At 38.7% G+C, this 26,848-nt stretch overlaps 1 protein-coding gene across 3 annotated transcripts in view; it reads right to left on the minus strand.

Moving 5' to 3' along the window:
* Window positions 1-3,640: 3,640 nt before the first annotated feature.
* Window positions 3,641-26,848, minus strand: part of LOC311487710 (carboxy-terminal domain RNA polymerase II polypeptide A small phosphatase 1-like) — a 28,416-nt gene continuing 5,208 nt past the window's right edge. Inside the window, exons 2-7 of one of the 3 annotated variants that reach the window (XM_084544068.1) lie at window positions 20,184-20,320; window positions 14,980-15,081; window positions 12,134-12,190; window positions 11,078-11,170; window positions 9,524-9,709; window positions 3,641-9,371 (exon numbers count right to left, since the gene is read on the minus strand). In XM_084544068.1, the coding sequence (XP_084400194.1) occupies window positions 9,243-9,371; window positions 9,524-9,709; window positions 11,078-11,170; window positions 12,134-12,190; window positions 14,980-15,081; window positions 20,184-20,320 (704 nt within the window). In that variant the 3' untranslated portion in view covers window positions 3,641-9,242. Of the gene's footprint in view, window positions 9,372-9,523; window positions 9,710-11,077; window positions 11,171-12,133; window positions 12,191-14,979; window positions 15,082-16,782; window positions 19,951-20,183; window positions 20,321-26,848 lie in introns of those variants that run through there. The other 2 variants (XM_084544066.1, XM_084544067.1) reach the window with 2 other exon arrangements.

The following is a 26,848-nucleotide window of genomic DNA, read 5'->3' on the forward strand; positions in this document are numbered from 1 at the left end:
TCCTTGGTGCACAAATGCAAAAGCTCATCTTTATACTGCACTTAGGCACATTAATAAGAATTTGGCATTTGGTTTATATAAAACTGCAGAGTAAAACTGTATTTTGGTCATTAACACGGGGTAAAATACTTAATTGTAATACTTTACTCTATATACTTTACAGGATCATATACTGTAAAGCAGGGGTGCCCACACATTTTTGGCTTGCGAGCTACTTTTACAATGACCAAGTCAACGTGATCTACCCGTATATATATATATTACGGAAGAGCATTGCATTCACTGGATAAAAAAAAAAATAAAATTAGACACCTTATCTCGTAATTATGAGAACAAAAAAAACTCGTAATTACGAGATAAGATCTCGAAATTACGAGATCACGATGTCGAAATTACGAGAAAAGATCTCGAAATTACGAGATGAGGAAAAGTGCCACATTGGCCAATGCTTCAATTACTCCGTTGCCTTAGCTGTACTCCTTGAGGGTCTAGGACAGGGATGGGCAACTGGCCCTTAGATTAATTTTTGAAAATTATAACACTGTATCCTCAGCGGCACGGAATCAGTTGTAATGACACACTAGGCCACTAGGAGGCGCCTCTAATGCAGACGCCGCCTCGCACACGCTTCCACCGGGTCTTCTCTACCAGTGAAGAAAAGATGTTGAGCCGTGGCTAAGAGCGGAGGAGAGAGAAAACTTGATCGAGAAAATCGTGTCTTTCAGGTGAAAAAATGTTATCTACTAACGGAATGTGAAGGCAAACCTGTGCTTAGTCTGCTCAGAGACGCTATCTGCCATGAAAGATTTCAATTCAATTCAATTCAATTCAATTTTATTTAGCGTCAATAACAATACAAATCGTCTCAAGACGCTTTACAAAAACCCGGCCTGAAACCCCCAGAGCAAACCTGAAGGCAACGGTGGCAAGGAAAAACTCCCTTTTAACAGGAAGAAACCTCGAGCAGAACCCAGCTTATATGGAGGGACCCATCTGCCTAAGGCCAGCCGGGTACAGACAGAAGAAAGAGAGAAGAGAACAGCAAAGAGAGAAGAGAAGAGAACAGCAAGATAAACATACATCTGTCATAGATACACATATCTGACTAAAGTGGAATCAAAGCGTACATGTGGAATTCAATTTAAGTCGCCGCTACAATACGTTGCACAAAGCTAAATACCAGAAGTATACTGAAGCTGCAAGGGCTGCTATCGTAGCGGACCTCAAATCAAAAGTACGCAAACAAAGGCGGCTTTTTACCAGTGCCCACTGCTAGTAGTGGTGAGGTAGAGTGGGTATACAGGGAAAATGTTCAACGCTTTCTTAGTGTAAAAATGCACAAATTAATTTAAAAAATAAATGAAAAATTTTTTGTTTGCTTCAATAAACACAGATACACACACACATACACACACACATATATATAATATAATTATACACACACAAACATATTTAAAATGGCAGTTTTATCATATCTGGTGTCGATGAAAAATTGTGGCCCCCACCTTCATTTAGGTTGCCCATCCTAGACTCTAGGATTTTTAACAGGTGCCGTACAGTTCTCTGAGTCACTACTAAACCAGATTGGATGCATTTCAAATGCATGAATATGTATCCATGAAGCATCCCGTGTTGGTTCAACTGCTCCTGCAGGAAGAGAGCGACATCCAGCACGTCAGACTGGGTTTTCCGCCTGAACAGTCCTAAAGACTTGAGATGCCTGCGCAGTGTTGACATACTAATATTAATACCATCCTCATTTTTAAGAAACGTTAATATTTCCCAGTGTCTCAAACCGAGGAGGAAGTAATAGCAGATTAGCTGCGATAGTGCCATCATTGCCACTGAAAGAGGATTTACAGACGTTTCCTTTTTCTTTATCTTATCTCGTAATTTCGAGACCCTGATCTCATAATTACGAGATCTTTTCTCGTAATTACGAGATAAGGTGTCTATTTTTTTTTTTTTTTTTTTTATCCAGTGAGTGCAATGCTCTTATTTTTCTCAGTTTCAACTGCATGTCTTCCTTTTCAGAGCTGCCTGTCAACATTGTAAAACCTCTGACAGATAAGACTGCTCTTATGAAGAGCCGTGTGATCCTGGACTGCACAGTGTCTAATCCCAGATGCAGTATTCGCTGGTACAAAGGCAGCAACGTCGTTCTGCCCTCGGAGCGCTTTGAGATCTGCAGTGAGGGCTGTTATCGCAAGCTGATCATCCAGCAGGTGGCGCTGGAGGATGAGGGCACATACAGTGTGCAGGTTGGAGAGTATACATGCTCTGCAAAACTGACAGTAAGAGAAGGTAAGAGGCATCGTGTTTAAAGCACTGTGTTGTTTTGGCGAGCTTCGAAAACTATTTAAAAAAAAATCAAATCTGCCTGTGACACCTACTGGCAATGCAGAGTTAACACATATCAGTGCACCCAGGATACCCTGAAGTTTGCGCAGTGTTATCTGAACACAAATATTTGAACAGACTGACAAATTTTAGTATTGGTCTACTTGAATGTACACTCACTTGCCAATTCATTAGGTACACAAGTGAAAACAAATGTATTCCAATAAAACAGTCCTGTACTAAATCTTAGCTTCATGAAGGTTCTGGTATCCAGCATCAGCAATACTGAGAAAGCTGTTGATTCAGCTGTGTTTTTATTTTGGATGACTATTAATATTGTGTTATGTAGGGGTGGGACTCGATTTAAAAAAGAATCTAAATAATAAGAGGCTTTGTAATTAATTGATCTCAATTTTTTTAAATAAAATTTGCCTTCCATCAGTCCAAGCAACGTGCTTTAATACTATTCCTCCATTTTAGTAGCATTAGCTAGCTTTGACGTGGGCATCAGTGTAGTCGGTTTACCAAGAAATCGTGCACTGACAGAAGTTCCGCGTTGTTTGGAACGCAAAATGCAATTAAATGCGTTATTTATTTATTTTTTAATAATAATATTAAATAATATTTTTTATTTTTTGTTTTTGTAATTAATTAATCGTAATTAAGGCAGTAAAGTCCCACCCCTATTGTTTTCTGCTCAGACATGAGATCATTTAATCTCTTAAAGGAAATGCAAGATAGAAAAAAAAATCATAGCCTATGTCAGCACCAAAACATCAACTTGTAAAGGGTCAGTTATTTGCAGCAGATATTTTGTGTTCTGCTGGCTATTTTGTGGTCGGCTGGTTACACAAGTCAGTGTCACATTTTGACAGAAATAGGCCTGCCTTGTTGACTGATGGTGCCTGGCCTAAAGTCACATTTTTCTCTGCTCAGATTTCACAGGTCCTCTTTGAGATCCCTCATCTGCCATCATCTGATTGACATGGATTGACCCTATTAATGCTTTCAAGTGATAACACTGATGTTGCTTACGTGTTTAAGTGACTTAGAAACACGGTTGTGATTGTTTTTCATGCAATTTTTATTTAATTATCTCATAACTTTAAGAAACCTCTGTTAATTTTGTCAAAGTGTGTGAACGGGATTTGGCTGTGAGTGGGTTATGATAGCTTAAGGTGAATGTGTACTTTTGTGTGTGCTTAGAGCAATACAATCCGCATTAAAGACCTATAAATTGTATGTAGGCAGACATAAGGAGCATATGGTAGCAAAACCAAATTTCTTAAATTCATGTTTATACACATCTGATCTATTTAAGAAACTATATGTTGTGCTCCGGAGGTTTGTTTTTTGGTGTAGAGAACTTTGCTTGTCTAGAACCAAAACTGACTTTGAGGTTATACAGTGCCTATAAAAAATATTTAACCCCTTTGGATGTTTTTCCCTATAATTGCTTTTATTAGTGGAATTATAATCAATATAATTAGCTTTTTTACAGGAATATACAACAAGTACCTCTTTACTGTCAAAGTAAAGACAGATTTTTAGATGAGACAGGAAAAATGAGAGAGCATATAACACGAGTCAAAGACATGGGAGACTCAATGTCAACTCGAACAATCTTCTTTGGTCAAATTAGACCAAAATGCAGTGATCTGGCAATCAGACTTGAGGCTATGTCACCAAACACTCCAGATAAACACTGTTTACACTGTGGTGGCAGCATCATGTTGTGGGGATGCTTCTCGGCAGCAAGGCCTTGTGTAGCTTGTAAAGGTAGAGGGTGAAAAAAACAGTTATGAAAAGAAGAATGGTGTTAATGGACTCAGAGTTTGTTTAATACTATCTGGATGGGGTGAACACTTACACAAGCACTTATTTTACATATTTTTAATTAATTGCCATTACAGAAATCTGCTTTGACTTTGGCAATAAAGTATTTTTGTAAACTCTTGTCAAAAAAGCCTAATCATGGTCAATATCTATTGACCATGATTTCAATAAAAAGGGAAAACATCAAAGTGGGTGAATAATTTTACTTGTTAGTTTTTTACCTGATTTGCACTCAGTGTAGGTTCCCCATATATCATATCAGAGCATGGTTTTGTGTGGCTGTTGTGACAATGACTGATTTAGAGAACAAAAACACCAGCATGAGGTATTACGAGTATCATTTAAACAACAGTTCATTGAAGGTCATACAGTGCATCTGGAAAGTATTCACAGCGCTGCACTCTTTCCACATTTTATGTTACCGCCTTATTCCAAAATAGATTTTTTTTTTCCTCAAAATTCTACACACGACACTCCATAATGACAATGTGATTTTTTTAAAAATAAAAAAATCAAAACAATCACATGTACATAAGTATTCACAGCATTTGCTCAAAACTTGCAAAGTCTATGCCAGCAATTACAGCCTCAAGTCTTTTGAATATGATGACACAAGCTTGGCACACCTATCTTTGGGCAGTTTTGCCCATTCATCTTTGCAGCACCTCTCAAGCTCCTTGAGGTTGTATGGGAAGCGTCGGTGCACAGCCATTTTCAGATCTGTCCAGAGATGTTCAATCGGATTCAAGTGTGGGCTCTGGCTGGGCCACTCAAGGACATTCACAGGGTTGTCCTGAAGCCACACTTTTGATATCTTGGCTGTGTACTTAGGACTAGGTCCCTCTCCTCCAATCACTCAGTTTAGACGGCCAGCCAGCTTTAAAAAGAGTCCTGGTGGTTTGGAACTTCTTCCATTTATGGATGATGGAGGCCTCTGTGCTCATTGGGAACTTTAAAGCAGCAGACATCTTTCCAAATCATGTCCAGTCAACTGAATTTACCACAGGTGGACTGCAATTAAGCTGTACGAACATCTCAAGGATGATCAGTGGACACAGGATGCACCTGAGCTCAATACTGAGCTTCATGGCAAAGGCTGTGAATACATATGTGATTTCTTAGTTTTTTATTTTTAATAAATTTTCAAAATTCTCAAAAAGAATTTTCACATTTTCACATTGTCATTAGGGGGTGTTGTGTGTTGAAGTTTGGGGAAAATTAATTGAATCCATTTTGGGATAACTCTGTAACATAACAAAATGTGGAAAAAGTGAAGCGCTGTGAATACTTTCCAGATGCACTGTAGGTCATGAGATTTTCATCACTTATTCATTGTAAAGAAACAGTTTTTTTATGTTTTGGTGAAATGTTTGAATGGAAAATATTCTGTCTAGCAGCAAGGGGCTTCTAATGTAAAGACATTGGGCCAAAAATGAGGTAATTTAGGAAATAATATGATTAAAAAAAAAAAGTAATAATTACTTCATCGCCTTGACTGATAATCAGGGCATGCTTGACGTACTGACATTGCTTTGTTGAGTGAAGAATGATTGCTGTTTTCATATGAAATCTGTTCCATATTCCATTTTTTTTTTCATTCGACTTGTGTCCACATTGTGTTTAATGTTCAACATGTGAAATGAAGTACTGTAGTGAAATAAGACTGTTTCAATAAAACATGCTTTATTGAAGCAAGGTAAAAATATCTGTAGTCATCTTTTTTTTCCCAGTCTTAATTTAAAAACGCACTTGTTTGAACTAGTTTCTTTACTTCAGTCAATCACAATGGCAATAATCTTGTTGCATACAGTAAAAAAAAAAAAAAAAAAGGTCAGTTATTAATTCAAGACAGGTTATTATGGTTTTTCTCGTACTGTCAAACCGAAAGTGATGAACTTGCTCAAAAGCCACACACACACTTTCTCCAGACTAAAGTAAATCAAGACTCAAGCGTTTCTGGCACAGGTTTCCCCAGTTATACTGTATATAGAGATCAGTAAGGCAATACACTAGAGTCAGTTAACGTGAAATAGCTCAGATTCAAGTTTACCAACAGGAAGCCTCCAAGTGTGCTTTCAGATCAAACTTATATCTAAGATGGTTATGACCTCTTTCTGCACATATAAACCAGCATTGCTTTACTGATTAGCTGCACACTGTGTTGATACAACTAATAACTCAAAACATAAAATAACACTAGATGAAATAACTTTAAAATCTAACCAAAATGACTAAATCCTAAAATATACTGTATTTACAATAATAATCTTACCACTGCTGCAGTAGTGTGTGTGTATGTGTGTGGAAATTCAGCTCCATGTGAAGTCGGTCTGGTTATTAATGCTAATCCAGATCTACATACAGTACAATAAATTCAGACTCTGTTTTGGACTGGACAAATACACTGCCTGGCAAAAAAAAAAAAAAAAAAGTCGCCACCTGGATTTAACTACGCAAATAGGTACGAGCCTCCTATCGGATAATTACTGCATGGGCGACTCAATGTCAACTCGAACAATCTTCCTTGGTCAAATTAGACCAAACTGCAATGGTTTGGCAATCACACCAGATGCTATGTCACCAAACACTCCAGGTAAACACCGTTTACACTGTGGTGGCAGCATCATGTTGTGAGGATGCTTCTCGGCATCAAGGCCTTGTGTAGCTTGTAAAGGTAGAGGAATGGAGTTAATGGACTGGCTGGACACTTATGCAAGCACTTATTTTACATATTTTTAATAAATCGCCATTACTTTGCAGAAATCTGCTTTGACTTTGGACTCACGGTAGATTTGTTTGTTTGGTTCGTGGTTCAGTCCGCATCAACGGGGCGAACCATGGTTGTTTTGTTTGTTTCGTGATTCATAAAGGACTAGACTAATTATTGAAATATTAGTTGTTGTCTAATATTAATGGTGAGAAATGGTGAGAAAAACAGGTTTCGCAGTGGCAGTGTGGAGGGGGGTGACTCCAGGACGCTGGAAGTCACTGTTAAGCCTTCTCGAGGTGTCGTGGGCCTAACTTAACGAAACATCGGTGAAGGGAGGTGCCCACTTGAAAACCCCAATGACATGCTGCATACTGCTGTTGTTTAGGCCAGGTTCCTGATCTCTTCATGTTGCTTGGTAGCTATGGTTAGCTGCTGAGCGGGCCATACAAGCCAGCAGCGTTAGGTTAGCTTATGTTTCATAATGTTTGAATTATCCTCTGCTGCTCTGTGGGCCTACAAGCCAGCAGCATTTACTTAGTTTATTTAGATTTTAGGTTAAGCTAACCAGCAGCATTTGGTTAGCTTATATTTCACAAGGTTTGAGTTAGCGTCATTTGCTGAGCGGGCCATACAAGCCAGCAGCATTTACTTAGTTCATTTAGATTGTAGGTTAAGCGTCATATTATATGACTGTAGGTTTGTTAGGATTTCTCAGCTGGACAGGGCCTCTAAATGTGTTTTGCCTGGGATTTTGGCACAAGGGATTGTTACATCTAATCCTGTGTATTAATGAATGGCATTAAAGTATTTCTGTAAACTCTTGTCAAAAAAGCCTAAACATATTGACCAAGATTCCAGTAGCAAATAGGTAAGAGCCTCCTATTGGATAATTACTGCATGGCCGATAATCTTTCAGCTGGCAACAAGTTATTTAGGCTCAACTGATGCATTGAGTAGCTTCTCATTTCTTAAACAACCAAGCAGAGAAAACAGCTAAGGAGACTGCAGAAACTAAAATTGGGTTAAGAATTGTCCAGTGCATTATTAAAAACTGGAAGGATAGTGGGGAACCATCATCTTTGAGGAAGAAATGTGGTCGGCAATCACTTAAACGTTTGGTGAAATCAAATAAAAGAAAAACAACAGTAGAACTCAGGGCTATGTTTAATGGTGAAAGTAAGAGCATTTCCACATGTACAATGTGAAGGGAACTCAAGGGATTGGGACTGAACAGCTGTGTAGCCTTAAGAAAACTGTGAAAAAAGGCTTCAATTTGCAAGGGAGCATAAAGATTGGACTCTGGAGCAATGGAAGAAGGTTATGTGGTCTGATGAGTCCAGATTTACCCTGTCCCAGAGTGATTGGCACATCAAGGTAAGAAGAGAGGCAGATGAAGTGTTGCACCCATCATGCCTAGTGCCTACTGTACAAGCCTTTGGGGGCAATGCTATGATCTGGGGTTGCTGCAGTTGGTCAGCTGTAGGTTCAGCAACATTATGTCCCCAAAGACAGGAGGTCAGCTGACTACCTGATGGCATGGGCATATTCCAAGATGACAATGCCAGGACTCATCAAATTGTCAGGAATTCAGGGAGCATGAGACATCATTTTCACACATGGATTGGTAACCACAGAGTCCAAAACTTAACCCCATTGAGAATCCTCGGGTTGTGCTGGAGAAGGCTTTGCGCCGTGGACTTTGTAAATGAGGACTACAGCTGATAAGAGCTGTCTACTGTCTATTCAATTTATTTTAAATCTAAATGCAAATGCTCCCGTATGTAGTATATTGTGTTCAAAGCTTGCATACTCATACAGTAAGTTTACAGTGTTTGGATAATGATTGTCATTTGTGTACAGGTTAAGTTGACAAGACAGTTCTCAGTGGTGTGTTATTTTCTGTGGTAAAGTTTCAAATTACAAACGCTGCACTGACAATTCAGTTAAAACAGCGATGGTGGTTTATTTACAGCACTGAACAACTCTTCACACAACCTAGCTTTACGGGATGTTAACAAAGGTCACTGCTGTCATATAACGACAACAACATCGTACACTTGCTGCACTGCAAAAGATATCTACACAAGTCATTTAATTATTCTGCATAGAAAAAAAATAGTGGATACATTAGGTAACTGTCAATGCTGAAGTACCAAGCCAAGTTGGAAATTTACTTTCTTTTTTTTTTTTTTAATCCACTGAGAATATGAGATTAGATGATGACAAAATGTAATTCTGCAGTGTGGTCCTTATAGTGGGAAGCACAGTGGAGCTTGCGGCCCACCAGCCTCCATGGCCCCTAACGACAGCCGTTTATGAATATTTTTTTAATATAATACCTAGTATCATGCCTGCGTTAGCTTGAAGTCCTCTGCTGCTGGAGAATATCATAAACGTCATCCACTTTGCTTAGTCTCTCAAAGAAGGGGATAAGATCCAGGAGCTCGGTGTCCGACATGTCGTCAAACCAGGATGCTACTGGAACCTGGAGGAGTAAAAAAGCAGTAGAGCTAGGAGTCATTAACAGTGTGTATCACTATACAGACTTGTGCTGTACTGTATTATAGATTTCACTGAAAACTCCACAGAACACTGATTGCATATGTATACTATATGAAATGTACGAAAATTACATACTGCGTTGTCAGGGTGGAAGACGTAGGAGGCTGGGGAGTTGTCTATAATGATGACCTTGTTGAGGTCTCTTCCTAAACGGCTAAGGTCTTTTACGTAGTTCCCTTTGTGGAAGACACATGACTCCCTGAAGAGACGGCTCTGGAAAGCCCCCCATTTATCCAACAGGTCTGACACTGGATCAGCGTACTATTGTGGGGGGAAAAATAAAGACTAGCATTCTAAAATGATGTTTTTATGATGTTTGTCACAGAAAATCCACTCAAACAGAAAACCGAAAGAGTGCTAAAATATTGACGCATATTGATGACCTCACAAGATCCAAAAAAGGTTCAAAAAAGGCAACTTTACTTGTAGAGCTTTTCTTCCGTCCTAAGGAAGCTACATGGATGAGTTGTGAAACGTCTTCTAAAAGGAAAAAAAAAATAAAAATAAAACTCTACAACTCCAGTTGCCTTTTTTGAACCTTTTTTGGATGTATCATGACCTGGATGACTGAGAACCTTCACAGACATGACTTCACAAGGTACATTTTTGGTTTGGAGATAAAAGTTGCATTTACACAATCAAAACAAAAACTAGCTAAGAACACATCAACATATACTTTAAGTACAGGTGGAAAGTTTAAATCCATTAGCAAATAGAGTCTGACCTGGGCGCCTGAAAGAGTGGCAGCAGGTCACAGCAGCTCCGTGACTCTTACTTTTTTAAGTTATTTTAGTGTGTTCCTTTGACTTTTTTATGCTAATGCTTACTTTTCTATGCCAAAAACCAATCAGCACGGTTTTGGGCCATTTTTGTCTTTTTCTTATTTTATTTCATTCTTTCTTTTTACTTGTGGTCTCAAGAGTGTTTTTTTATGTGCAACTAACCTACTGTGATCAAGAAATTTCCCTTGTGGATGATTCAAGTCTGTCTAAATCTAAATAATGTATGTGTAGACACAAAAACAACAACATAATAGTGTTGGTGAGGGAAATATCAGACTCTTCACCTGCTGTTTACAACTTAAATTTATTTGTATAGTAAGTAACAGGTGTATTTGGAAAGGTTTTTTTTTTTTTAATTCACTAAAAACAGCTCATCTGAACGTAAGCATAGCAATAAAGCCTTTCCATCAATCTGCAAAATTATTATGTTATTTAGATATTTCATGGTCTACACATGAACTAACCTGCATTAAATTTTAATGTGCAGTATCAGTCTAAACATAAAATGTGTTATGTGTTATAAAATGTAGTTTCAAACAATATATCAGAAATGTCTGTATGTGTATGTGTGGGAGTAGTTGAGTAACTACTGACTTGATGCTTTCCAAAGTTAAAGTTAAGATTTGAAGTAAATGTTAGATGTTAAAATGTCTGTGCAGCCGCCTGCCAAGTATATCTCTTTATGTGGAAGGTCACCCATAAATCACAAAAAATTGCCTGAGCTTCCAGTAATTCTTAGCATAATGTTTTGCTACAACAGGTGTCACTTTGCATATCAAGTAACTGTAACATGCTGACCTGTCTGACAATTTGCAATTTTCATAATAAAGTGAGACTGAGGACAGACCTTAGACAAGCTGGCAGTGAATAAAACACACTCAAACAATTCTCCCATCCTCTTGAGGAATTCATCAACGTGGGGTCTCTTTAACACATACACCTAGGTGGATACACAGAGAGGCATAGAGGTACAACACGCATAATGCTTCTGTAATTAGGAATCGGATCAGGAATACAAACTACTTTGGATAAAAACAGAAATTCCAAGTTTAGATCGGTGTTTCCAGAAAACCTGATAACTGTAACTGCACATACAGCCTCTAATCTCAAAATATGAGTTCTGTCATGTCATCAGATGGAAAGGAATAATATAAGTTTTATTCTGTCTGTGTGTAACTGCATGTTGCCTTAATTACATTCATTATAAAAAACATACATGTTAGCACCTCAAGAGAACTGCTTCCACTAAGATGCTGGTGGCCTTGTTTCTGAACCAAGTTATCCCGAATAGGCTTTCCCCACTTTAACAAGCCTATCCTGGATTACTTGAAACAGACCCAGGCCCTCTGGACAACAAAGCTCCTGTGGCTTCTGAAAGGCCAGGTGCCACAGACTGTAGTTACCATTTAAAAGCTGGAGGGAAAAGCCACTGCCATTCCCTATGAGCATAATATGCGCCACAGAGTGAGATTGATGGCCAGTGATTTCTGAGAAGCCTCTTAAGCTTTTTTCATTTCGTCAGGCCACTGAAATAGGCACCTGCTGCTGGTGGCCATCAACAGGAAGGGCTACAGCTCTGTCAGTCTGCTAGCACAGTGTTACCACTGCAAACTCTAAAGATAATTACTACTAAAGATAGTAATTATTTTTATTGGGTACTTCATAAAGCAGTTTAGGTCAGGTTCTCAGCACAGATTTTGGCATTTGGTGTATGATATTTACAACAAAATTACAGTGAGTGCACATAGAATGGTGCTCTGCAGAAATTTAGCTTGCACAGCTTTATTTTTTTAAACAAATCTTTGGGGCAGAAAGTCTAGCAAACTTGAAAGTACTGTGTAACTGATACAAATGCTGCTTTATGCTTTTTGTAAATGGTGACTTGAGCATATAAGATTCCTACCTGGTGAACAGTTCCATCAATTTCCACTGGAATGATAAAGTCTGCATTGTTCACTGGCTGCCAAAAACACACCAAGCAGAAACGTACAAAAACATTATTTTATATTTTTACTTCCTCAGACACACAGATGCCAAATCAGATGTGTCACACAGACATGAAGACACCACCTCGGCATCTTTCAGATAACACTTTAAATACTTTGACTCTTGTCACTTCAAGTATTGATATACAAGCGTTACAGATTGTGACACTGTGACAAAAATAGCATATTTATTTAGGCAGTTCTCACATTTGAAATATGCTCCTCACAAGCACATTCTATGTAAGGCATAACAGCATGGCCTACATTTGGAAACTGTGAGGTAATGCAAGTGAAACAGTATCAGATCAGATGTAAACAGAAAGCATGCATTCATGACTAATGCTGTATGCTTGTTAGGGTCATATCCTGCAGCAGCTGTTTCAAAATGATTTTGACTAAGTATCTAGAACAAAAATGTTTTTGTTTTTTTTGTCAACTTAAAGTACTCCTACTGCTAACAGAAGTAGCTTTAACTGAAACTAGTCATCAAATCAAATAAAAATCCAACCGACTGCTGTTTTTTACCTTCAACATTCAATTTCTATGCCAGCCACTTTTTATCTGAACTCTCCATGTTCAGCATTATACAACACGCAGTATGATCTAATGAATTATCATTTCCACACGCTTTTATGTATCATGATTGGACAGTCACAGATTCAAAGATTGAACATACATGCAGAAGTAATTCTCCACATCCATACATTTAAAAGAATATTTTTCTAAGGAAAATAATGATAATAAAAATAGGTATTGTGCTTTTTTTTTATCACTTGTGAGTCTCCCTGTGACTTTCCACCTTTGTATACAGTACATTGCTATTGCACTGAAATAATAATAAGCCCAACAATTCCACTGTGGAATAAATTGACAGAGTATCTTATCTTTTCTTATCTTATCTTATCTTATTATGATAAGATACGATACGATAAGAGGTGACTTCAGGCTGACATGTAATACTTCAGAGATACACTTCCCATGCTAATATACACACTCAAAATCTGACCAGTTTAAATTTTATAATGGCTTAATCCCTTTGCAACACAAGCCAGTGGATGTCACACACAACTAGCACTGTGTTATTTTTAGTATATATGTCAAATTAAAAATTACTACTATCTTTCTTGAGTTAAGCATGGAGTTCACAGAGTCTGACCCTGTTTACGCATAGCTAATGGTGATATCTAGTAACATCCTTTAGAACAGTCTGTGACTTGAGAAGGACTAAGCACCACATGGCATTCATTACATAATTTGTCGTGACACAGGCACCTTGACTTTTGGCAATGATTACTTTGTTCACAGAATGCTACCGTAAAAGGTCTCAAAGTCGGAGAGGTCTGAAGTGCGCTGAGAAAAAAACAAAAAAACCCAAAAAAGGTCTCAAAGTAATCAAAAGGAAGCCACAGAATTGCTGGAAAATATAAAAAAACAGTGCAGATGGTGAAAGCTCATTCATGAGTAACATATTAACACTTGTTAAATTTATACTGTTCAGAGATTAATTTTGTTAAGTGCACTTTTCGTTTGCATATTTAGAACAGAAAAGGGGTCGGTTAAGGGACGTCCAGGAAGGAAAGTGTTAAAAGCCAAGCATTTAAAAGTGGCTCTGAAAGCCATTTAAATTGAATGGAACAATTGGAAAAAGAAACTCAGTTGGATGAACAAGACATGGTTGGGTACAACATATAAATAACTGCCTTTGGTTTATATCAGACCATAAACCATAAACTATCTAACTGAGCTCCATTGTACAGCAGGGGCACAGCCTTTCTCCGGCATACACTTAGTAACTCCTTGATAAATCAGACCCGAGTGTCTCAACATTAAAATATCAGTAATTACAAGGTGGGACTTGTCTCTATGTTATCAGCAAACACTGGAAGCTGCCAGCATGTTTGACTGCGCATACTATCACCTCTAAAGCAGACTTGCTCTATTTCTGTGTTTCTATATCTGTTCAAAAATGATAGCTATCCCTATGCCTGAACCTAACCAGTGTCATTTAGGGAACCACTATCAACCTATTCTGTAGTTTATGTATGAGGACGTGTTCAATATTTCCAGCTATATGATCCAATTTGTTGTAACCAACTAATTTTACTTTAATTTAAATCACATTCAATGCTCTATATAGTGCCAACATAGACAATATTAATTGTTATATTTCATGATTATTTCAAATAAGCTGAGGCTTTATTTAGGAGTTTTCCATATGTATCATCAGTATGAACAGTAGTAAATCTGTTGATTGTATACCTAACTGTTTTCCTAGTTAAGTATACACAGTGGTGGGCTGTCAGTGGCCAGCAAAGCCTTCTCTGCTGGAATAAACTTTATCAAAATCCCTGACTTGCATTTTAACATTTTCCTATTAATCTTATTAAATTATATAGCCTATAATTAATAGCATATTCATTTATTTTTTATGGCTTGTCTGTCTCTCAGCTGCAGTACTTCTGGCAGTGTAACTTTGCGCAGCGGTGGCTGCAGTGAGTGAAAGAATTTTTTTGAGTTTCTTGGTTTAGTAATGGCATTCATCTCGCTATATGCCTGATGCCTGTCTGCGATGCAATGTCCTGTTTTATTGCGTATGATGTTGATGGTTTCTACAGCAGTGGCGTCATAACGATCGTATTAAGAATTGTTTTAAATAAGGTTTGTGGGGATTGAAGGCCTAGGTGGAGAATGCACGGCCTTCCACTAGGTATACAGCCTAGTATAAGACTATGAGATGAGATGTAGGTCACAGAGGCCAACTTACCTTAAATGAACTATGCACGAGTGTTTCATCCAAATCAATGACCACACAGATCTTCCCTGCGTCATTTGATTTCATTTGTGGAAGTAGCGGATCTGCTGGAACCTGAAGAGAAATAGATAACAAACAAAAGCTAATTTATGGCTTAAGACTGTCACTAATAAATGAATACACATTTTGTCTTTTTACAATATAATCATCAGCTCCCATTTAAACGAGATAAAGCATTACACTTGACACGAAAAAAAAAAAAATACCATCTGATATACCGCAGAAGTCATTCAGCCGGTTGTGTGTATCTTTGAGTGTTTCCCGTCACTTAAGAGACTGAACTGAGTTGTTCTATTTTGGTGAGAGGTTACAAGAAACTCTGGATGCTACAGCTACTACCATATTGATGGAGCATGTAAGTATCACCATATTGTGTGTTGTCCTTCAACAAGTGGTCAGTGATCGTGATTTGCTAACGGTATTCTGCCTATAAAAACAAACTGGTATTACCAAACCAGGTTTTATTGTAACTAGGGTTGCAAAATTCTGGGAATTTTCAAAGTTGGAAACTTACCATGGGAATTAACGGGAATATATGGGAATTAACGGGAATTAACGGGAATATATGGGAATAAACAGGAATAAATAAGAAATTTACAAAATTGAAGGTTGGCCCTTAACAGGGAACTTAAATATAGTTGGGGGGAATATATTGTAGCATAGTCTTGGCTAAAACAACCAGATTTAATGCAAGTACACTCCTCAATCACATGCACACAGCACACTGCTTACTGCAGGGCTATTGAGGCCACGCCCCCTACATGAAGCCTGGAGGCCACACTTTTGAGCTCAAAGCACAAGACTATTGAAGCCACACATTTGAGCCCGCGGACTATATAAAGTCAAGTAAGTTTTGATAATATCATGGGGTAAATATATTTGATCTATAACGTTATTAATGTTTAACTTGCAAATATTAAATAAAAATGTATTAATACAGTAGCTAACTATCTGGTAAGTTAGGTGCTAAATGAAAGCTATTTTTGAAATGTCATGTTTTTGTATTATTTTGCATGGATGTCTGCTTATGACAAACAATATTTACATTTATGTTTGGATATGATACAGTTTGTTTAAATTACCCCCAATTTCCAGTTAATTCCCATAAATTCCCAATAATTCCCATAATTCCCATGGAAAGTTTCTAATTTGGAATATTTCCAAAATGCCCCAGTTTAACTTCCCATGGAAAGTTTCTGGAAATTTACCGGAAATTTACCGGAAATTTTCCACCCCTTTGCAACCCTAATTGTAACACTGATGCATGTGTTTGTCCATGTAGAGCTACTACGAGAGGACAACGGAGGACAACAGCAGAGCTCTTTGGCAAGCCAAGCTGAGATCTCAGGGGGCAGCTGTGACTCAGTAGGCAAAGCGGCTTGTCCACAAACCAGAGAGTTAGTGGTTTGATCCCAGAATGTGCCACATGCTGAAGTATCCTTGAGAAAGATCCTGAATCCCCAGTTGCTGGTGAACCCCATGGCACTGGTGTGTGAATATGTGTGTGCTCGTGTGAGCGGATGGGTAGATGTGTCTGTGACTGTAAAGTGCTTTAAGTACAAATAAGTAGGAAGGCGCTATATAAAAACAAGGCCATTTACTATTTACTATCTCTGTAACAGATTCACTGCCTGGTAGACAACACAGTCTTGGTATAGAAGTAGACTAAGCAGACTTGCCTCAGATAAGGGATTCAGGAGAGTGTTTTTTCCCACAGTGAAAACTTTACTGTTAAATAGGCATACGATGCAATACCTGCTCTGCTGGTGGAATGCAGTGCTCGCATTCACAAGTCTCAAAGGATTCGTCATCACTCTGCTCCTCTTCTGAATCCCTGCTTTGTTCAGAGGCCTTGCTATCTTCAGTCCTTTTGACTAGTTCACTCTTTCCTTCAATTTTAGTATGTTCTGAGACACTATGAATAATATCAAGAGAGGATCTTATATCTCTTGACATTTCATTCAACTCGCACTCATCATAGTCGTCTCGGTCAGTAACTTCAATGATTCCTAATGGGACTGATTTGTCCTCCTCTGGGCAGACTCCGGTGGCCCGTAGCTCAGTCTCTTTCACATGTAGAAGAGCATATTTTTTCTCATTCATGGAGGCCTCCCCATCATAGACTGTATTATTGTATGATGTTCTGTCCATAACAAGTTCGTTCAAGGTTTGTTTAATGGAAGGCTGAATGTTTTTGATATGATATGCATAGTACTCCTCAACACCTGGCTTATAAAACTCTCCAGTTTCTTTATAATCCGCAAGTGCCCAGTATGGCTCCATTTCTGAACATGCCAGAAGTACTTTGTCTTCAGGCTCATCATTGTCATCTTGTTTGTAATCAACACTTGCTGTCTCTGTCCCATCAGCTGCAGAGGAAGTATCAGCAAGACATTCACTATGACTGTGGATCTTATCTTCATAAGCGTCACCTTCAACAGTGATCTCCTTGGCACATGGTGCAAACATACTCTCTTCATTACAAGCAGACAGGCAGGTCTCGGCTCCTTCGCTACACACTTCATTAAATCCACAGTCTTCTTCACCAAAAGACAGTTTATTGTCCTCTGCTTCATTATTACTCTCTGCATAAAGGCCATAGATCTCCGTTTCATTTTCTTCATCCACGAACATACTTGTTTCTGATTTCCTCATAAACTCTGGTTCTTTCACTGAGTCACAAGACCCATCTGACTGTCCTGCATCTTCCTCATCCATATCTTCAGATAGCTCTTCAGTTTCTTGTACATTTATCTCCTCATTTACTTCTTCAGATGCATATGAATTTTTGTCACTGCCTTTCTGCTCCTCTTCCTTATGACACAGACCATCATGAATATCTCCTCCGTCAAAGCAGGAGACGTAACATTCCTTTTGTCCAAATATGAGTCCATAATAGTCAGCTCTGTCAAACAAATCAAAGTAATCTTCAGTAACAATATCAACAGCAAGTGTTATCTTTTTTTCATTGTCACTTCTATTCATGTTACTTTGCTGTGTTTCTTCATCATCTTCAAAAGACTCCCACTCTGTTTGCTCATTGCTTGAGACTTCCTGAGCTCTTTTTTCCGATTCCTCGGATGAATCGGAACAGGGTTCAGAAGGAATACTGCCTTCAGGACAAGTTTTAAAGGATTTGGTTTCCACCGAGGAGCAATCGGAGGAACAGTCTTCTTCAATGCAGAACATTAAACTCTTCTTGGACAACTTTGAAGAAGCACATTGCTGAGTTGGCTTATACTCTTGGGTTGTTTCAGAGTAATAATTTCCACACAACTCAGCAGGATCAACGGACGTGTCTAAGGTAGCAGCTTGCTGTGAGTGTTCTTCGGTGTACATGTGTGACTCACACAAATTACTTGAAAGGGAGACATTGTCACTGTTGTATAAATAAACAGGTGTGTCTTCTGATAAGTTATGGGACTCCTCATCACTGAGTTCAATTTCATTTTGTTTAGGTTCATAGCTGGCATTATCATCATCTTCAACCTCTTGCTCCTCTTCATAATCATTAGTGCATTCAGTTTGGTTTTGATTTTCATCATATTCACAAAGGTCAGTACCAAAGTGAAATGAGTCCACCGAATCAGAAATGTTGGGCATTTCACATTGCTCAGAGTCCTCTGTTGATGTATCTGTCTCATAGTCAAAGCACCCAAACTGATGGTGTGATGATGACTTGTATTGTTGCATTAACTCAAGGTGGTCTGTGCACTTAGGTATGAAATCAGACATTTTACACTGCCCAAAAGTGTCACAGTTGATGTCCAGTTTATCTGGATCAAAGTCTGAAGACTTTGACTGTTGATCAGAGGGCTTACATTCATGAAATAATTGGGGGTGCTGTGCACACTGTTCGCAAGATGGACTACATTTGGTACCTAAGCTATGATTAACACACAGTTCAGAGCACTTGCAAGTTTTAAAACACTCACAGTGTTGAGCACATTCATCGAGTGGTTGGCTTAACCCCGAAGTTTCACACGTATCAAGGGCCTGGTTGGAATCAAAAAATCCACTGCTTTCTGAATATCGCTCAGAGCTTTCAGTATGTCCATTGCAGGATCCACTCTCATCTGTATTCATGTTGCCATGTTCCAGAACAGCAGAAGGGTCCATTTCTTCACTGACACTGTGCTCAGTGTACTCCACAAGGACCTTCATGCCCAGTTCAACACTTCCCCTTGCAGCGCTTGATAAGTCTGCAGCTTGGGTCTGGCATTGTTCAGCAAGCATGGCTTCAGTGGACAGGTTCCCTTCTCCAGAATCTTTGCTTTTCTCAGAGTTTTCCAAATACATCAGGAAATTGTAAGTCTGGACTTTGTTTGTTCAAAGTTGTTAATCCATGCATTGGTTCCTGCAGAGAACAACTCCAAATGACTGGCACGTCATTCAGGTCCATTCAGAATGGATATTCACAGAGCTGGTAGGGGGGAGTCACTGAGACCACAGCCCACCCGAGGGAGTAACAGCAACAGGAGTAGCTTGCACGCTGACATGACAGGTTGTCAGAACCAAAGCTGAGACTACCACTTGACTCAACCCTCCCTTTGCCAGAGACCAAGCAATTTATTTTGGGGGCTTGGAAAGACGTGACAAATAACTTCTGGAATATCAAATCTCTATAAAAGGCTGAACTAAGGCATAAATCTGAAACTGACACCTGAGAACGTCTTGGCCACTTGATCTTCCGACCATAACCTCAAAAAGCCGTGTTGTTTTCCAAGAATATAGTCTGTTTATCCATAGGGAGTATTGTCAGTTGTCCAGAACATGTACATAACAGAATAGTGGTATGTCATTGGTGGATCAAGCACTCTCTTCATATCAACAAGTCTTTATAATTTAGAATTTAATTATCTATTCATTTTCTGTATGTATGTTCAAACCTTATCAACACATCTTTACTAGCAGCACATGGTTTTAATGATATCTAATACTGTATTATACATTTGTATACTACTAGCTATTGTAATATGTCAGCTATTACTTGTAAAAAGCAGTTTTCTTCAAGTCAGACATGCCCTTCTGCCTTCTTCTAACTCCCGGATTAATGTCTGAACAGGGAGCTCTTTTCACCTCTACCACATGTTACAGTTCAGGAGAGATGTGCTTGTAAACAAAAAAAGTGAGACAAGGATGAGAGATGAGCTTACTTTCGACAGAGTCCCATTTTCTTCTATCAAGAGGGCGACGTTGTTTTTTACTGACAGTGGCTTGGGTTCTTTGTGACACAGACAGCACAGGACACTCTGGAGAAGGCGTCTACTGCGCGGTTTCTTCGAGGCTGAAACTTCATTGGAACGTAGATTATAGTGAGACAAAGAAGATAAAGTTACAGCGATCATACTGAATCCGCTAATTTCCCATGCTGGTTTCAATGCCTGAACTTGAAGAAATGGCTGATACCGTGTTATTGCTCTTCTATCTGTTACGTTTAACATCTATAACCCTGTATGTGTAAGGTAACATTAGACAATGACAATGGCATAAAGACAATGGCATAAAAACGTAATTGTTCATTTCAGCACCAAAAAGTTGCTGTTTTAAATACAAAGAATTCAAAGCAATCACATTTAGCATTCATTAATGCCAAACACTGCTCACTTGTAACTATAGAAATCATTACGTCAAAAGTTCCATTATGACTTATTTGTTTAGTACTTGTTTGTTTGTGTTAAACTTTTTAAACATACATTGCAGAGCTACAATGCCTACCACGCCACTGTGCCCCTAAAATAATTTCATACACTAAAATCTTTATTAATACAAGCATTGAAAGTAAAGATCTAAATCATTTATGTTGACTATTTTAGCACACTGATAAAACCCATGTTATGAGAAGATATTATTAATTTAAAATACATTTGAAGCCTGACGCTTCCTCAGCTTGTTCTTATTGCAAAATGCACCACAACTAAATAAATCAAGATTCATGATTACAAAAGCATCAGACAAGACTAAATCTGTTGTTAAAAGTTCAATAAATGCTTGTTCTCAAGTCAATGAATAATCGTCTTTAATAATCGTGATAACAATATCAATCAAAATAATCGTGATTAGGATTTTTGCCATAATCGAGCAGCCCTAACATGAAGTAATCTAAGCTCACTCACAGGTCAAACATTAGGTTAACAATACCATCACACTGGCCTTCTGGGAAATTTTGCTGAGCCTGATTTCATACTGTCCAAAGACGTGCTCGTTAGGTTAATTGCCCGATGACAGCTGGGATAGGCTCCAGCCTCCCTGTGAATGATTTCATTCTTTTAGGGAAATGGTAAAAGTTTCAAGCCTAAAGCCCATGCAAACAAATAAATGAAACATGTTCTCTATTTATTAAAATGTAATAGATATTCTGGATTAATTAAATTAATATGAGCTAGATCCAGATAAGCAGCAGAAAACTGCTGTATTAATCAATTAAGAATTATTATTATTTTATTATTTATATATATATATATATTATATATTATATTATTATCATTAAAGGTGAGCTATTAGTTTCATCTTTTATTAAAATAAAATGAAGCATTCATTACCTACCATATGTGATTATTCAAGCAAAAACTGTTTAATGCTTTAACATTCAACTGAACAGTAAGAACAAAATGTCTCAGAAGTTAAATTAATGCAATAAAATATCATATATACAATCTAAAATCACAAATAGTGCTTATAGTAACCTTTATTAACATCTCTGTTTGGTCCAGTTTCAACTACATCCCAGAACAAGTCTGACCTACTTTCGAGTGTTATTCCCTATGGCTTTGGCCTGTTGACTGCTTCATTCAGCCGGGCCTGCAAGTGGTTGACGCCACTGGAGAACGGCCATTACGGTCAGGGCATGCTTGTTGGGACATATCTCTCTTGGTTCCAGGATTAAAGGTTTGCGGAGCAGCTGCTGGGAGCAGTCAGTGATGGGATTCTAAAGTGTCGCATACTCACATCAGACAACAGTGTTGTGTCACCTACGACCCACAGTAGGAAATGGCTTAGCTCTGTGTTTACACTGTGCAATAGGGATTGAACGACTTCCAATTTTTTAAAATCGATTAACATGGTATGTAGTGAAAGTCGAGTTGATGTCGACACATAAAAACAAAGCAGAAATGAATGCTTCGCAACAATGAAATCTATGTTCTTGACCTCAATACATATTGTAGCATATCACATAAAATAAGCTATGGTGGCCTTTCTCCAAGTTTACCGAAGCTTGAATACAGGCTACTGATGGCCGCAGCCCACGTCAACACCAAACACATTCAGTCTAACACTTTTAATATGTGGCTCTCACTCGGCAAAAAAAACAAAAAAAAACATGCTCTACAGCCACAGCAACAATATCAACTAACAGAACACAACGGGACTGAACATAAACACGAGTCTATCAATACTGTGTGTTGCATATATGTTTAGCCTATATAAATCGTGCCGATTTATATAGTCGTTAGCGGATACCTTAGTCGTTGGCGTTAGCGGATGCCTTTTCAAGTGAGTGTATATTGCAATAGTACATTTGTTATATTTCAGGACTAACTTAAATATTCTGCATGTCACGGTAGTATGGGCTTCATCTTAAGTGAAGTATTTCCACTTGATGAACTACTGCTAGTTTGCTGCAATGACTCACTGGGCTCTTCTCCTGTCCTTGGAGGCGTCATGGCACAACAGTAAGATCCACTAGTCGATACTACCCATTACAACCCCTACTGTGCAATGCCTGCATAGAAAACTGGACTAAAACAGTGACACTGTACCCTAACATCATATAATTCCCAAAGCTTAATAATGATCATGGCTACACTGTGCATGTCAACAAAAACATAATCCCAGGCTGCAGAGACAGAATGAGTCAAGGTCCAATATAAGACAAGCCACAAAATCTGTCTTCTGATAGATAATATTCTGTAGGGATGATAAATGATACTATTAAAAGGAGCATTGCTGATGGGACATGCATGTGAAACGACAACTAAATGGAAACAATAATTGTATTGGGCATCTGCTAAAAAGAAATGTGACACAAGAATGTTTTAAGTTAAAAGGTGCCTGGTGTGCAATGTGTGAGCTGAATGTAACTAGAAAACACTAACATCGGCTAGCCTGGAAGCCAGACAAACAACCCCTGTCTACAAATGTTTGAAGTAGAAAGCTGGCATGGAGTCTCTCCATCGGGACCTGATTATGCTCCAGCAAAGATCTGCCGTCCAATCGAATCGCTTGGGTGGGATTTATGCGATGATGGACAAGTAATGCCAGTCATACACGTCATCTAAGCTAAATTTGTTTAAAACAAAATGGCTCTGCATGCTTGTACCAGACTTTATATTCTGATAAGAACTGAGCCTGACTACGCCAGGCTAAAAATCTGGTTTACAATGACAAAATGTAGACAAAATGCTTATGTTTACCTTGGAAAAGTACGCCACCATGGTAATGCTAAAACAGAGCATGGCTGCCAGTGACAGGAATGAGTTTTTGATTTTGGCTTTCCTCAATCATGAAATCGTCGATAATCGTTATAAAACGATCATTCTGCCGCACGCCGAGTCTTGTGTGATAAATGCAGCGAACCCTTCCATCCCCTCCACCCGTGCACTCCGCTCCGCCCGGCCCACGCGAACTACAGCTCACTTGACCGCAGTGCTCCCGCAGGCATAAAGGAAAGGAACGGATGCCATATGTAAGCCTTCCAGTCTGGAACAGTGTTTATTTTTTATTTTTTACATATTATTTAATTAATTTTATCAATATATTTTTCTCTTACTTATTTGTATTTTTCTTGTTTTTCAGTTCAAACTTAGCGTATTAAAAGAAATACCAGAGTTAAAAGTTCAATAAATGCTTGTTCTCAAATCAATGAATAATCGTCTAGCCCTAAGTTAGTCAGAAACCATAGTATTGGATTAAAACGCTGACATTGTGATAGTGCTGGAGCACTAGTCATTACAATTCATCCAGAGGGGAAACATGACCGTATAGACTTGGTTTCCCTGAAATCTATCCAAGAACTGTTGAAATATTTCAGGCTACCTTTACACGGAAACTATCTGAACCAAAAGCGCAAAAGTGGCGTTTTGTTTTCACTTTTAACTCCGCATTTAGAAGAGCGTTTCTGAAACAATTCTGTGTTCAAACGGAAACGCAAAAGTGTGTGAAATTTCATACACATAGATGCAGTATACCGCCAGATGGCTAGGTGGCAACACTCCCAAGAGTGCCTGCGTAGAGGTATTTACTTTTCTTCTACTTTTCCACGCTTTGCGCGCGAAATACATTAACCAAAACAACCACTTGGATACAAATTATTGCGGCTAGGGCCTGTTGAACCTCCATCGCGGAGCTCGACATGTTGTTTACTTGTTTTTCCGGTCCTGTCGCATGCTTGTCACGTAATTTCTATTCGACGAGAAACGCAGTTTTGCGTTATTCACCCTTTGCACGGTGATGCGAGGCTGGAGCGTTTTTAAGATTTCCACTCTGGAGGGTGGTTTCACTTTTTTGCGTTTTCAACCCCCAAAAACGCCGTCACCATCTAAACGATATAGGACATCCGATAAAATGTTTTGCGCTTTTCACCTCCAATCGTTTCCGTGTAAAGTGCCCCTCAGTCTGGACCAAAGTGGTGAATCAGCTGAGCCCCTCCTCTACATGGCTAAAAATAATGTGAGAACGTGACATGGGTGTACCACTTCCTTCATGCAATGTGACACATATCAATAACATCAAAATCACTGTTGTAAAACCAGTGATGGGAATAACGGCGTTAAAATAAACGGCGTTACTAACGGTGTTATTTTTTTCAGTAGCGAGTAATCTAATTAATTACTATGTCCTCCATTACAACACCGTTACTGTTACCGACAGTTAAATGTGCTGCGCTACTTGCACTGTCAGCCAGCCACAAGAACTGCATAGGTGTTTTTTTTCCTCTGGTTGGTGTGGGGTGGGGGCGGTAGCTGCATAAGTGATAATGATTGGCTAAGGTAGGGTAAGATGGTAGCAATGGAGTTTGGAGCATTCAGAGGTAAAGTTGCCGTTTTCAAGGTGGAAGTATAGGCACTACTATAACCTCATTGAGGTAAAAGGCAAGAATGTACACGTGAAGAGTACATTAGCTCAGAAAAAAATCTAATTTAAACATATATATTGTTTTTTAAAAAGTAACACAATAGTTACTTTCCCTGGTAACTAGTTACTTTTATAGTGGAGTAATTCAGTTACTAACTCAGTTACTTTTTGGGAGAAGTAACTAATAACTATAATTAATTACTTTTTAAAAGTAACATGCCCAACACTGTGTAAAACACAGATGACACATGCATGTCTTAAACTTATGCTGGTATGGTTATGGTCTAGAGCAGTGATTCCCAATCTGGGGTACTTGTACCCCCAGGGGTACGCAGAGTGACGTAGGGGGTAAGTCAAAGAGTTGATTCTGAACTCAGCCTGATTACATTTTGAAACTGAAAAAACGGATAACGGGTTGTTTTCTCATAGGGCTGGGCGATTAATTTCGATTTCAATTTTGGCTTCCCTCGATCATGAAAATAAGATAATCGTAATAAAAAGATCATTCTGCCTCACACCATGTCTTGTGTGGTAAATGCAGCGAACCCTTCCATCTCCACCTGTGCGCTCTGCACCGCTCCGCCCCCGCCAGAAAAAAATAAGTGTAGAAGAAGACGATAGAAGATGGCAGAAAGGCAGCCTTTGGTCGGGAAGAAAGGTAAAGCGAAATCTGTGGTGTGGAAACACTTCGGTTTCGAGGAGTCTGACTCGGAACAAACGAAGATATTGTGCAAGATATGTCACGCTACTTGCCAACCGTCCTTTGAAAAACGGAATCATCCCGTATTTACAGACAAAAGTAGGCCTACGTGTCTAGTATTGAGCTGTCACAGGACACACTTTGTCCCGTATTACCGTGAAAATAAAAAATACTGTGTAAAATGTCAATGGATTTAAGGAATAACCGGGCGCTTTATATGAACATTTACGGTAAATTTATTCGCATTTAATAATCGTGATTACAATATCAATCAAAATAATCATGATTAAGATTTTTGCCATAATCGCGCAGCCCTGTTTTCTCATTTTCTGATTCTCTAGCTAAATGAAAAATCAAAAGACTGTTTTTCATGTGAGTCAAGTATGTTAATAGCTAGACTGTAGGACAACTGGCTTTGAAGCTATGTATCAGTTTGCTGTTAATGTAGCTAGTGCTAGGTCACCTAAATAAGAAAGGCACCAATTCCCTGAAATGTCTGTGATTGGTGGGCTGGTGCAAATCTCCTGATGACATAGCTATACTCGCTACAGTTATTTTCCCCCCAGAAACGAGCAAATCTTGTTTTTGATTGGGTCTTTAAATTATGTCGTCAACAATTCTGATAACTTTCTGTCATTTGAGCTGTCAATTCATCAGTCTGAGGTAAACTAGGTTGCCCGGCTAACCGGCAAAAATGGATAAATGGCTAAAACGGATAGATTGCCGTTCCAGAGAGACCTCAACTGCTACCACCAGTCAGGCTCACAGACATTTCTTTTTCTAGCTGCTACAAGTGCGTGAGAGTAGGGGGTACATGGCTGGAGGTCAAATGTCTGAAGGGGTACGGGCTGTGAAAAGTTTGGGAACCACTGGTCTAGAGGGTTTACTGATGCACCTTATCGTACCACCGGTAGAGAGATTTTGAGATTTTGTATTATCAAGCTACATCCAATAATTTGCCTACATTGTACAAAATGGATGCTCTACATGACTAAATACACTGCCTGGCCAATAAAGAAGTCTAACCCTAACCCACCTAGATTTAAC

Source organism: Chelon labrosus (assembly GCF_963514085.1).
Source record: "Chelon labrosus genome assembly, chromosome: 5".
NCBI classification, from domain to species: Eukaryota; Metazoa; Chordata; class Actinopteri; order Mugiliformes; family Mugilidae; genus Chelon; species Chelon labrosus.